The 14,256-nt window shown below is 35.3% G+C and overlaps 1 protein-coding gene across 3 annotated transcripts in view; it reads left to right on the top strand.

Moving 5' to 3' along the window:
* The window catches only part of LOC129261602 (3'-5' RNA helicase YTHDC2-like), a 37,839-nt gene extending 30,839 nt beyond the window's left edge, over nt 1–7,000 (top strand). The window contains exons 25-32 of one of the 3 annotated variants that reach the window (XM_064100163.1): nt 347–484; nt 1,926–2,178; nt 2,478–2,573; nt 3,319–3,415; nt 4,329–4,390; nt 4,730–4,778; nt 5,408–5,585; nt 6,157–7,000. In XM_064100163.1, the coding sequence (XP_063956233.1) occupies nt 347–484; nt 1,926–2,178; nt 2,478–2,573; nt 3,319–3,415; nt 4,329–4,390; nt 4,730–4,778; nt 5,408–5,585; nt 6,157–6,514 (1,231 nt within the window). In that variant the 3' untranslated portion in view covers nt 6,515–7,000. Of the gene's footprint in view, nt 1–346; nt 485–1,925; nt 2,179–2,477; nt 2,574–3,318; nt 3,416–4,328; nt 4,391–4,726; nt 4,779–5,407; nt 5,586–6,156 lie in introns of all 3 variants that reach the window. The other 2 variants (XM_064100161.1, XM_064100162.1) reach the window with 2 other exon arrangements.
* Nucleotides 7,001–14,256: the final 7,256 nt, after the last annotated feature.

Here is a 14,256-nt window from a genome sequence, read left to right as displayed (position 1 = left end):
GAATGCTCGAGCACCTGATCAGGGTGGCCTTGCTATAGCCGGAATAATAGTATGCAGCAGTTAGAAACATCGTATTAAGCACTATATAAATGTTGGCATGTTAGTATTAGTGATCTTAATAGTGACAAAAGAAGGTGGTGGTCAATAGGGTGATTGGTAGTGGCTCTAGTGATAATGATTGTGATAATGATGATGAAGATGATGATGATAATAATGATGATGATTGTGATGATGATGATGACTACGATGATGAGATGATGGTGACGATGATGATGATGATGATGATGATGATGACAACTACTATGATGATTACAATGCTGATATTGTTTATCTCTGTTTATTACAGAACGGAATCCAAGGTGCGCTTCCATCCCAACTCAGTACTCCATGAAGTGGCTAAGGGCAAGACCTCACTTGGTGAGGAGCATATGAGAACTGTGGATAGTTTACCTTCAGACTGGCTTCTATATGATGAGCTCACCAGGTATGAAGGAGACATGAAGTCCATCCCTTCCCCTATCCCTTTTTTCTTTACCCCCGGTTCAAAAGTTGTCATTCCCGACCTTTTGTTGGAAGAACGCGAACGCTTATTTACGACGTTAGTTGATTTTAGAAGAGACTTTTGGGCCCGTCGTCATGGTCTTAAAACTCTGTCCTGCAATGCAAATTGTGTGACATGAGATTTTTTTTTCGTTTCGCATCTGGAACGGAAACATTCAATTTGCGTTTCGTGTGCAAAATTCTGGTTGCTACTATGGTAACAGCAATATATCCGATTTAGGACGACTTTCCAAATCCACATTTGGTTCCTCCCAGACCGGGGGGGCCCACTTTCATTGAAGAGTGGATACCAGGCGCAACAACGCGTAAAAAGGGAAAGAGTGGGTAAGTATGTTACGTATAGGCCTATGTAACGTTATAAAAGTGTCAAAAACGATGATTAAAATACTGAAAAAAGGGATATATTTCCAATACTTGTAGGGTTTCACAAGCCAAATAATTGTTAAAAGATGCATTTTCATAATCTGGAAAAGACTTGCTTCCCTTGTTTAGGGTACTTTTCAAAACCCCATGGTCGTGCCTGGTATCCAACCATCAATGGAAGTGGTCCCCCCGGAATTTGAATCTAACCCCCATTTCTGAGGAAAGTAAAACATAATACCCTTTACATCGTGTGCAAGAGGCGTATCGTTTGTGTAGAAGGAGTGAACAAAAGAAACCCGCATGCAAACGTATTGCATACGCTGTGTACATATGCGAAATGGGTTCGGCTAGAGAGGTGATCTGACCCATGGAATCAATTGCCAGAGATCCACCAATAATCCACATTAAATGCAATATTGATTCGATGGACTGTAATGATCTATATCTAAGCCTTAATTTAGTAAGTTTTTCCTCACTCAATATGTACTCGATTTGTTTGAAAAACCACTTTCTTATCCATGTCATATTCTATTTTAGGTCCTGCATTTCGAATATCTCCAGCCATCAGTCGTAATACATTGCATGTATGGCGTGCGGGTGTCGCGGGAAAGAATTTTGCACACGAAAAGCAGATCTGTAGGGCCTGTAACCCCCCTGTAACACAAATCTTAGCATTGATTGTAGAGCAGTTTTCTACGTTTGATTCTATTGACTATAATGTACAATCAATCTTAAAAATCAAAAGCGTCAACTTTTGTGTTAGGGGACCCTAATATTAGCGCCCGTGATGATTGCGAAAGGTGGCAATTGTGTGTCAGTGAATATTTTGCACCACTGGAGAATCAAGCAGGACTTTGACAGACTTGATAATTTATCAACTTATGTCCTATAGCAGGATATTTACTTTTCCTGATGATACATAGTGCATATTATTGTTATCATCATTACCCCTACCTTAGTCCTTACAAAGCCATCATTTCTGTGTCTCCAAACTTCCTCAGCTCTCACTTCCGTACCAGTGTGCGGTGTGTGACCCTCATCTCACCCATCACCATCGCCCTGTTCTGTGGCCCCACCCGTCTACCTTACGATGCCCTTGTCCTACCGGAAGGGACCGCATCATCCATAGCATCCAGAATGGGACCCAATGGAGATGCTGCTAATGACTCCAGTGAAGGAGAGGATGATGATGTCAAGGTTGCCAAGGCAACACTCAAGTTGGATGAGTGGTTGGTCATCAAGTCTGAGCCAATGGTTAGTGTGGTCCATGGTAATATATGAGGATAAATTTGCCCATATGGTAGATTAGGGTTAGATTAAGGAAAACAATAATCTAAATTAATGAATTGATGAATGAAGTACCCCATTGTACCCCATCAGTCGTGCAGCATTATAAATTCATTTCATGGAAGACATCTTCTGGTTATGGAAATTTGTCTTCCGTTTTGCAATATTGAAACATGATATTTCTGTTTTCTAACCTATTTTCAAAAAGGCAAACTTCAAGTATGTGATGTCTAACAAGCATTGAATTTGTTTTCCCTTGTATACAGTCAGCGAGTTTGGTCCTGCAGTTAAGGACCAAATGGCATACATTGTTCATGAGAAGGATGAGAACTCCAGCTAAGCCTTGGTCTCAAGCTGATGAGGTATGTTGTATAGTGTCTCAAATAACGTTTCATTCTTAGATCATTTCTATAGATCTAAATTCTATGGATTTAGAATAAATATTAAGAATAGAAACAATATAGCTCTTACTACCAGTGTTTATTTTTGTAGCCAGATACCAAGACCCTGTATTTTTTTTTTTTTTTTTGTGAGTGAATTTGAATGTTTGCCTGTATGAAATCAGTGTTTATTATTTGGGTAAGGTCGTAGCCTTTGAAAGAAAACATATGGCATCTTCATAACAAAATGTGATAATGACAAATCAGAATATGTATGAGAATGTCCAAGAAAATGGTATGCTCAGAATCATGTTAAAGAGAAGAAAGTAGATAATAACGTGGAAGCGTCATGGTGTAGCGGTTCTGACTCTCGCCTTGTAATCAGAGGGTCATGTGTTCGAATCCCACCATGGCCTAGCGTCCTTTGGCAAAGCGTTAATCCACACTTTGCCACTCTTCACCCAGGTGTTAAATGGGTACCCGGTAGGATGTGAAAGCCTATAATATGTAGTATGCCTAGCAATTGAGTCTTGGAACTCTTGTTGGAATGCTCCCCAGGGAGTGGAGAAGGTGCATACATTGTATGCGGGCATGCAAGGATCCGATGACCGGGGTAATAATATGTCTGTAAAGCGCTTAGAGAGGTTGTTCCGATGTATTAAGCGCTATATAAATGCGGAATATTATTATTAATAAACAATATCTTTGTATGAAATAATCTTTACAGGCTGTGCTGAAGACATTGATTAAAGTACTGACCAATGAAGAACAATCTCTAGGTCTACAACAGCCAGTAGGAGTTGGCCAGAGACCTAAACCAATGGGTATGTACCTATTAAATTAGGGAATTCATCTATTCCTGGTGGGTGTTTCAGAAAGCTGTTTGTAACTTACGAGCAACTTTATGAACAACTGGTGATCCTCTCGCGGTTAATAAAACACCCTTTTTTTTTTATGTGGATTTAGTTACCAATGAAAGGTCACCCGTCGTTTGGAAAGTTGCTCATAACTTTATGTTGTAAACACCCACCTGGAAGCAGCAGCTCATTTATGAATTGGAATTCTTCAACATGTCATTGAGGTAGTTACAGTTGGACAGTGCACAGAATTATTTACTCATTTGTACTTAAAAATAAATCCCTATAATTTAGTCCATTCAGTGTCATAATTAAACTGTGTTTTCCACTATTGTCTTATTTTCCTTTAATATCCTCCCACTTGGACTTAAAATTTGTATACACTGTAATATTATTATCATCCCATGCAAAGTAATAAGCACATATGTATCAATATGAACAAAATTATGGAGTTTATGCATTTTTATATTCCTTTCATCAGTTAAAGACTTAATATAATGAAAGGAATAAAATTGTGAATAGCCTTAATGTTGATTGGTCCTCTGATATACTTGTAAAAGTGCATATTCATTGTTATATACAAAGGTAACATCACATGAGCTTTTACAAACCAAAATTGTACAGTTCTAATGAAGTCAGTATTGGTATAATGCATGTTTGACTTTATTTGACAGTTTTCCTTTGAAAAAGGATTAATAGTATTGATTAATATCCTGAATGTTAGTACAGTATAGTTGGTAGCATATTTCATGTTATTGAATTGTAAAGATGGAAGGCAAGATGTCAACAGGCATGTAAACGTTGATAACAGTATTATATCTCTCATATGGAATTGCCATGATTTGTAAAGTGACTCATTTTTTAATCTCCTTTCTTACAGCAATAGAACAATTCAACAGCCCTCCTAGTGGCAGTTTGTCAAATCGCTTTGCAAATTCACAGGTAAAGCTTGTCCCATGGACTGATGTATAAATGAGAATATTGAATTATACACTTATTTTAACATAACAAAATTTTAAAGTTTGAATTCAGGTTTGAAAATTTAGATTAATTTATTTTTTTATCTAAAGTTTTTCAATGGAAAAAAATGGGATGATTATTTCATGGAATTACTCCTATAATATTTTTGTTTTGGTTAAAAAATAATGAAAATAAATGGAAGTTCAATTTGAATGTATTTCTTGTAGCATTTAGTTAATCACCTGTGTGAATCAAACATGGAATATTGTAAATGATGGATGAATATAGATTGTAATGAGACTTATTTCTTTCTCTCAGCAGCAAGGGAAGGGAAGAGGAAACTGGAGAGGGAATGATCAGAGACAGGGAGGTAAGTTCAAACTAAACTAATTATATTCTTCAAAGCCATTCTTCTGAAGAGTATAGTCAATTTAGTTCAAATTCAGGTTAATGTGACAGATACTGCTATGCAGGGCAAGCCCTGGGTCTGAACAAATCGTCAGCTACATGTTGTTACATATTAAAAATAAGTTGGATAAGCACTCAATACAGAGCTCTGAAGTCAAACCAGAGTTGTCGATAAATCAAGTTTGACACTTTATGTTGCATACTTATTCGTAGGAAGAACAGAAAATTTGTGTATTTTTTGACAAAGTAGGACCTTATTGACTTCACTTTCTGAAATAGATGGCTCTTAGACAAACCAGAGCCTCTAATTTAGAGAATGTGGCTAGCCCAGCTCATTTTAAACATAGTATGGTGAATACTGCATTCGCTGAAAAGCACACACAAAAAGATAATATGTGTTGTCACAATCTGAGGCCAAATCAGCTCAACTCTCTGCTATAAACAACTCTCTTCAGTGGCTGAACAGATAATTTAAAGTTAAACCCAATGTCTGCCATTTCTCCCCATATTTTTTTTTCTTTCACTTCCCTTCTCTTTATTTTACCCTATACACCCCCCCCCCCTCCATGCTACTCAATCTTGTATAATCAGGTGCATACGGTGGTAGAGGTGGTGGTGGTGGCAGTGGTCGACCCCCACCCCCATCAAGCCCCTCCTACCAGCAGACCAATGGTGGTTACAGGGGTCAGAACCAAGGTCAAGGGGGAGCCTGGAGACAGTCTCCCACATCAAGGGGTGGTCCAGCTGGCAGGTGGAATAACTCACAGAGGTAATACATCCACAAATATATCCGGTAGAATTATTAGATTCTATGCTCTACTTGACCCTCTCCCTGGAAATGAAAGTGATAACAAACAAACAGTGGAAATAACGATATGTGATTTTTAGTGAACTTATAATTATTTATACACCAATGTCATAATGATGAAAACAATGATAGGTCCGTTGTTTAGTGTTTTATTACAAATTGAAAGTAGAACGTAGCGATTGCATGATCTGGGACATCCATGATGGAATAATGGTGCACTATTCTATCATTGACGTCACGGAATAGCACATTTTCTTCATGGGCGTTTTGTTTCAACAGCATAGCTAGAATATGGTTGGTCATGTACATCAGGATCTGATTTATGTAGGATATATTGTTTATTATTTCGTTTACGGACATATTTGTTCCAGGTTTTCTACCAAATTCCTGTAGCTGTATGTACTGGCATTGCAGTGTTTTCTTATTTGTACATAATATCTGACCTCCTTCATATGCAGAGCCTCACAGGATAGAAATCTCTCTTCATTATTTTCTAATATAGTTCTATTTCTTTTCCACTTCCCCTGGACAGGACCCCGCCAATGAGCCCCATGGTCCCCGACAGTCGCCATCATCAGAGGGGCGCTAACGGCAACTCCCAAATCCCTTGGTCTACTCAGGATGGGAACAGCTTCAACCCCATGGCTCATTCCAGTCCAGCCTTTCAGACCGGTCCTCAAGCCTTCAAACCCTCTTCCAACCCTGATAGGGTGTCCCCGGTGCCCTACGGTGGCGGTAGAGACTCCTCCCGTGGTAGGAAAGGATCCCCTGGTGGTGGTGGTGGTGGGAGTAAGGGTAGTCGCCTCAATGTCCACGCTAAAGAATTCCATGGATCTGGCTACAAACCCAAAGGGGGCATTCGTCCACCCCCGGGATTCTCACAGTTTTAGATGTCTCTGTCTGAGGTAGGAAAGAGTCATCTGGGCCTGTAAGACAAAGCTTTGTTATTGATCGTATCCTTGATTTTAAGATTGATCACACATTGTGGTCAATGCTATTATTTCTTTAAAATGTCTTCTATGATCATTGCTAGGCTTTGTGTTACAGGGTTCCTGATGGGAAAGATAACTTATTCCAGAGTTCAAAGGGGTGTAATTCTAATTCCTTTATTTTCTGTAGATTTCAGAATTTATATGAAATAAGATTGTCATACTTCTGTGTGAATGTAGCTTTCGTTTCACAAAAAAACGGTATGAATACATGCATGGATTCATGTGATGTTTACTGCATGATTCTGTGAAGTATGATGTTGAAAGGAACAATGTTTCCAAAATGATATTAGAGGTATATTGAGCCCACTTGGGATGAATTAAGGTCATTGAATACATAAGGTAAGGGAACTTTCACTTCAAATACAAAGCAAGTAGAAAGATTTTTTTAAAAGTGGAATAATTTTTGTAAAAATAGCATTCCTTTGATGTACAATTTTGGCCAATCATAGATGAATTATCTGAAGTAATTTTGAGTACTAAAGGAGTTCTGTATGTGGATTGGGACTAAAACCCCTTTTTAAACCATATTGTCCTTACAATGAATGTTCAAATTGGTAATGTATAGATAGTAAATTATTTCAGTAATAATAACTTTCAGCATGATGATTTGCAACATTTGGAAAGAGCTTATGCGTGTGCACATGGACATGTGGTTTCATTATGTGCAGATGTGAAATGTTCTTTTCATTGATTGTGATCATCTACAGGGTTATGCCGAGTATGTAAATATGTTTTCCTTGCATTATGATAGTGTAATTAACCTTCCCAGAAATTAAGAACCATTTAAACAAGTTTATCTTGAAATGATTTCATAACTCAAGACTAGCTTTATTGTTGTACATAGTGCCGTATCAATCAACAATGTTGATTCCTAACAGTATGACTGGAACACTTTAGTTTCAGAACCATGTGCTATCTGTGTGCTAGATAACTAAAAATGCAATACATGAAACACATGCTGTTAAACCTGGGGGCCGTTTCATAAAGCTGTTCGTAAGTTAAGAGCGACTTTAAGAACGACTGGTGATCCTTTCTTGCGCGCTAAATCATCGCCAATGGTGTGTATCATTTACAACAAGAAAGGATCACCAGTCGTTCTTAAAGTCGCTCTTAACTTACGAACAGCTTTATGAAACACCCGCCTGCCCAGTAAGCGCTTCTGAGAAGCCAGCATTGGTAGGTGCAGAGCTGCCAAGTAGTTGGATTTTATCTTGTATAGTTGAATTTTCAAGAGGAAAGTGACACTAAATAGGATTTTATCCCTAAAAATAGAATTTTTGAAACTTGTAAGAATGATGATATTTGGTATGTTTTTTCAAAATTTTAAAGAAAAATAAGATTTTAGGCTTGAAGATAGGATAAAAAGAAATAAAGAATGGATTATTTTCACGATTAAGGTTGGCAGCTTGGTAGGTGACCTTAAATTAGAGGTAATTTGTTATGTTTTCTTGTAGAGAGAATTGATATATCGGGTAAATGTATATGGTATTGCTCATTGACAGGACACCAAGGTGGACTTGATTGTTTTTAAAGAAAACATCAAACTGATCATCATGTTAAGGAGTACCTCTGTAAGGAATGAGAATATCTTGTATTGAAATATTTTTCACAGATCCCTCAAACTTTGTCAACAAGACACAGCCTAAGATATAAGTAGGCTAGATAACAAGCATACATAGTATTGCCTACAGATGATGTCTTTCTTGAGTTGGGGTGATGTAAAATAATCTATATACAAAGTATCAACTCATGCATATACCTCTTGTATATATTTTAAATATATAATGTATAAAAGTGATGACTTTACATGTTTTCAATATGAACTCTGACTAAACAGCTTATCTGTTCATGTATTACGCAAAGTAGTTTTCTTCTGCTGCTGCTACTGTGTGTGTGTCGTCAGATTTGCTTGTTCATATAGAGACACAGAGAAAAGGGGTTAAGTGTATATATTGGATTGTATGTTGTTTTTCTTGCCATCTGAGAATGCTGCACTTTTCTCTACGCTACCCTTCTTTAAATTGACTGAACATCATGATTTATTAGACTAAAAAATGATTACTAATGCATTTGTCAAACACAGGGTATTTTAGACTTTAAAGGATGACTTACATGTAGTTTTTGTCTCACCTGCATAGCAGAGTGAGACTATAGGCGCCGCTTTTCCGACGACGGCGGCGGCGGCGGCGGCGTCAACACCAAATCTTAACCTGAGGTTAAGTTTTTGAAATAACAGCATAACTTAGAAAGTATATGGACCTAGTTCATGAAACTTGGCCATAAGGTTAATCAAGTATTACTGAACATCCTGCCTGAGTTTCATGTCACATGACCAAGGTCAAAGGTCATTTAGGGTCAATGAACTTAGACCATGTTGGGGGAATCAACATCAAAATCTTAACCTAAGGTTAAGTTTTTGAAATGTCATCATAACTTAGAAAATATATGGACCTAGTTCATGAAACTTATACATAAGGTTAATCAAGTATCACTGATCATCCTGCATGAGTTTCACGTCACATGACCAAGGTCAAAGGTCATTTAGGGTCAATGAACTTTGGCCGAATTGGGGGTATCTGTTGAATTACCATCATAACTTTGAAAGTTTATGGATCTGATTCATGAAACTTGGACATAATAGTAATCAAGTATTACTGAACATCCTGTGCAAGTTTCAGGTCACATGATCAAGGTCAAAGGTCATTTAGGGTCAATGAACTTTGGCCAAATTGGGGTATTTGTTGAATTACAGCCATAAATTTGAAAGTGTGTTGGTCTAGTTCATAAAACTTGGACATAATAGTAATCAAGTATCACTGAACATCCTGTGCGAGTTTCAGGTCACATGATCAAGGTCAAAGGTCATGTAAGGTCAAAGAACTTTGGCCACGTTGGGGGTATTTGTTGAATTGCCATCATATCTCTATAAGTGTATTGGTCTAGTTCATAAAACGTGGAAATAAGAGTAACCAAGTATCACTGAACATCTTGTGCGAGTTATAGTAGTTTTCAAAATCAGCACTGCTGCTATATTGAATCGCGTGATGCAGGTGAGACGGCCAGAGGCATTCCACTTGTTAATTCATGGGGGGGGGGGGGTTAGTTGATAGTACGTATAAGATATATTGTTTTACAAATTCATGTGATACCAAAATCATATTTACTAACTGGATTATGGTAATGATTTAATATGATTGGATTGGACTTAATGACAAATGACTGCCAAGTCAACCACTTATGGTTGTTCTTATTGAGATAGAATATCTGTTATGGAGATAAAATATTCTTTATGAATTTTGCCTTGGTCATCTCTGATTGGATAAAAGAGAGAAAGGTATGAAAATCATCATGCGGAATTGAGTTTTATTACTATGTTGACACTGTCTAAATACTTCAACTTTGCAAATGCGATACCATGAAATGAAAATACAAGAATTAGGTTTCATACAATTTATGAATTTGCATTGGATTATAACTAGGCCTGAGTGAGTACGGGGCACTGCAATCTGGCCAATGCAATTGGATTCCGGTAACATTTTTCTCCACGATGGTGCTCCGACAAAAAAAGTGGTAGTGCTGAGCAAATTATCTGAGAGTAGAACATTCTGTATTCTTTTTAGTTATACTGGTATAGATATTTTTGCCACAATATTTACATTCATATTCAAACCTAAATCAAATTAAATGAATTTGAATGAAATAATGTAAGCGGGATTGGTATATGGTATTTCTTTGTTTTCTTGATCAGTTTCATCGATGTCTCCTGTGAATGGTGTATCATTTTAATGCAATTTTTTTTTCACCCAATCGGTGCGTACCGCTGCTGTACTAAAGCCAGGCTTATTAATCTGCATTATCGTATAGAATTTCCTGTTTTCCGATAAAGTATATGATATGTGCTTGATAAGTAGGTATCGTTATTATGGGTGAGATAGTAACGCAGCCTCTGTTGTGACAAATATTACATCACAAGATATGTCAGAGATTTTTGTTTACAGGAAAGTGAGGAGATGTGACATTCTTTAAAATTTCATTGATTATGGGTCAGAAATCAATTTTGTTAAACATAGTACAGATGAAGAATTTTAGATGTTGGGATATCCCTTATTTTTATTTGTTTTTAAATGTGTTCAAGATCCCGATATCAATCTAACTTGACACTGGATTGTGACGGGTAAGATGTCATCGAAATCTAGAACGAAAAATGTTGAACATGAAAAAGTTCTAATTTTAATAAAATACTGCCAATCATAGCTAGATGTTTTTTAAAATTCATATTATGAATGAATGTGACTTTGTTCAGTCTCTAGTTGAGCTCTCTATTGTTAAGAAAGATATTTTGCATATTTTAATGTCATTATACTGAATCTCTGTGATTATGTAACAAACTTTATTTTAGATGATGCCATGAAAATTAGAGAATTCAGCGGAATGCAAAATTCAAATTGTATTGATCAAACTGACATAACTATCATGAGGATAGAAACAATTTAAAAGAGAAAAAAAATCTCAGAACTATTTCCTTTTTACTAATTGAATAACTGTTAGACATATACACAAGATCTCTTGCACATGAATAATGTACAAGACAAAATTCTTCTCTAAGCTAGTTCCTCATATTCTTCCTTGAATGATGGTGAAATTACATGAGATCTCTTAATTTCTCGCAAAGATTTCATCCTGTTAAGTGTTATTCATAGGTTTTGAGATTGATTCCACTGTACATTTTTGTTTTAAATCAAAGCGATTGAGAAATTTACCATAGGTTTGGTGTAATTAAGTTTGTCCTTGACGAATAGAATGATGAGATATGTAAAAATGTTTTTCATGTATTAAATGAATTCATTCTTGATTGTGCATAATTGACACACTGTAAAATACTTGATAATGATATAGGTTAATCTTTTGAGTTCATACTAATGTTTATGAAAATGTTATTGATAGCTGCTCTGATATTATTACCAGCCTTTCCAAGTCTTTGTGTGAGAACAACAAGCACAGTTTTCCTTTTTCATCCACCAAAGGTGATCAGCAACAGAGTTGTTGATTTATATTTCTTGGGGAATTGATTAAGAACTGAATGACTGGAGTTCACAAAAAAGTTCAATGTACTGGATGCTTTAAATGCTCTCCTATGTAGTTTGAAGGGAATGCAAATAAATTTGTTAGTATCAAATTTTGCATTAGCCATGCGGATGATATTTTATCATCCTTGTTCTGAATTTCCTCAGTGAATTAAGGGCCAGTAGGTGTATCACTGAATGTAAATTTTTGCCGTTAATGATCACTCGTTGATTATCAATCCATCTTCACTCATTTTCAAATAATGTATGTGTACATGTGTTAAAATCTTGTATTTAATGTGAATGGAATTTCTTGTTCATGTCAAAGAAAAAAAAAACCATGTAAATGTGTTTTGCATAGTACCGTTCTGCATGCGAATCAAGTTAAGTACATTGTGTATATATGTTGAAAATTGGAAGAAAAAAAAATAGATAGCATAATCTAGTTTCTGTTACATTCTTGTCCAGCACCAATAAGAAAATACTGTTCAGAAATATATTCATTTCGATTAAGTAATTTTATAACGACATTCTAGAATTATGGAAAGGTGAATGGATGTCTGGACATTTCCAGTTTTACATCTACCTCCATTACAACATGTTTAATATATTCCCAATTTGTATTAATTTTATGGAATCAAGTAATTGTTAAGATTATGCCTTGTGATAATAGCTCTGAAATAAATTGAATTTACAAGGATTTGTCTTGAAAAGAAAGATTAATCATATTTTACTCAGATATTCATCATGGTATCATCTCGTAATACAGAATCACAGAAAGTGAAAAAGAAACAAGTCTATGAGCTGCCTATATATCAGGTTTTCAAGGTAGGAAAACTTATTTTGTCAAATGTAATTTATTTTGAGATATTTTTGCATCTTTCTCATATGAGGACCTCGCTTTCCATGATTAGAGGGTTATATTTCTTAGTATTTATCACAATGAACTCAACGTTGATAGTATTAGAAATAAAATGGTTTGATAATTTATGACATTCTCAAAATCATGTCAGTTAAGGATTTAGACAACAAATGTTGTAAAAGATATGAAGTATAATTAATTTATACTGAATAGTGAAGAAAATTTGTCTTATTTTATTGAATATTTGGTTACTTCTACAAATGAAAATTCATTATTAGAAATGCTTTAAAATTTAGGTCACTTGGTATTTTCTTCAAAGTGATTTTTATCAAGTGTTAGGGTTACATGTTAGGGTTCCAGTTCAGGGTTTATGGAAGAAAGTGGGTTAATGTTAGCGATGTTTTCAAGTAGGAAATTGACAAGAAAAGTATGTGATACATATGATCATACCTGAAACTGAAATGTATTTTCCTCATGAAATATGATTTATTGATTACATTTATTTTTTCTTCATGATTTACTAGTATTCTATTTTTACAGAAAAGGTTTTCTCAAAAAAAATTGGAGAGTTGATTATTTCTCCATTTTGCTATGATGCAATTTACATTTGAAGGATTGAAACAATCCTTGCCTAAGCCAAAGAAAATGATTTTCATTATGAAAATCTTCATTTTTTTTTAAAGCTGATGTATATAGATGTATATATGTTAACTTTATGCAGCCTTAGGCATGGTATATATGCATGTGTGTATATATGTTTACATAAGAAATATATGTAAATTTTTAATCAAGAATTGTTGAGCATTTCAATGAGTTATATTGTAATAAAAGTTTTACCAATATTTCACTGATTAGTTTCAAGCTCAGTTTATTTTTTCTTCAAAGTTTTGAATTTCATGAAAAAGTAACCCTTCATCAAACGTTCCATGGGGTTCCTAATATACATTGAAATATACCAGATACTTTTCAAAGAAAGGTTGCCAGACGTAGGAACAAGTAAGAAATGTTACAGTGAGAGAGAAAAAAACATTACAAATTTCATGTCAAGAAAATATGACTCTTCCACTTGTATTTTCTCCCTTCTCTTAAATTGGTTAAGAAATGGCCAACTCTGAAGATGTAAGCTATAAAGTACAACAAAGCCAGACAAGTTACCAGTAAGATTTCAGTTCCTACAAATATTTACAAAATGGTAATTTGTCATTCCTTTTCTCACATTATTGCCAAGTTGAGATTTAAAAAGCAATCTTAATTTACAATCGTCCATAATATTCTTATCCTTCTCCAATTTCTTTCAAACTATTATAATTTTGTTTACTAGGATCTCATAATTCTTTTTTTTTAAACCAATTTGGAGCTCAATTCAAACAGCTCTTCATGAAAGCATCCATAACTTGAAAAAGCTTTATAGACAGGATCTATTTTATCTAAAGGAACTTTATTTTCACTACTTTACCTTACAGTAATAGGTATCATAACCGGGTTTTGCATTATTTTGTGTAAAATCCTTTTTTCCCCATTTGATCCTTCTAAGGAACCTCATCTATTAAGCAGAGCCCAGACTTTCCTTTCAATCCTTTTGGTAAATAGACAAGAAAATTGTAGATTGGAAATAGACAGTATGAAAGCCCTACATGCAGCAAAGCCACTACTACATCACGATACCCTTGTTAATCTAAACATCAATCTACCGAAATAGCACAAAAAAAGAGAAA

The sequence above is a fragment of the Lytechinus pictus genome, chromosome 5 (assembly GCF_037042905.1).
Source record: "Lytechinus pictus isolate F3 Inbred chromosome 5, Lp3.0, whole genome shotgun sequence".
Classification (NCBI taxonomy): Eukaryota; Metazoa; Echinodermata; class Echinoidea; order Temnopleuroida; family Toxopneustidae; genus Lytechinus; species Lytechinus pictus.
This window is presented reverse-complemented; position numbering and strand designations above follow the sequence as displayed.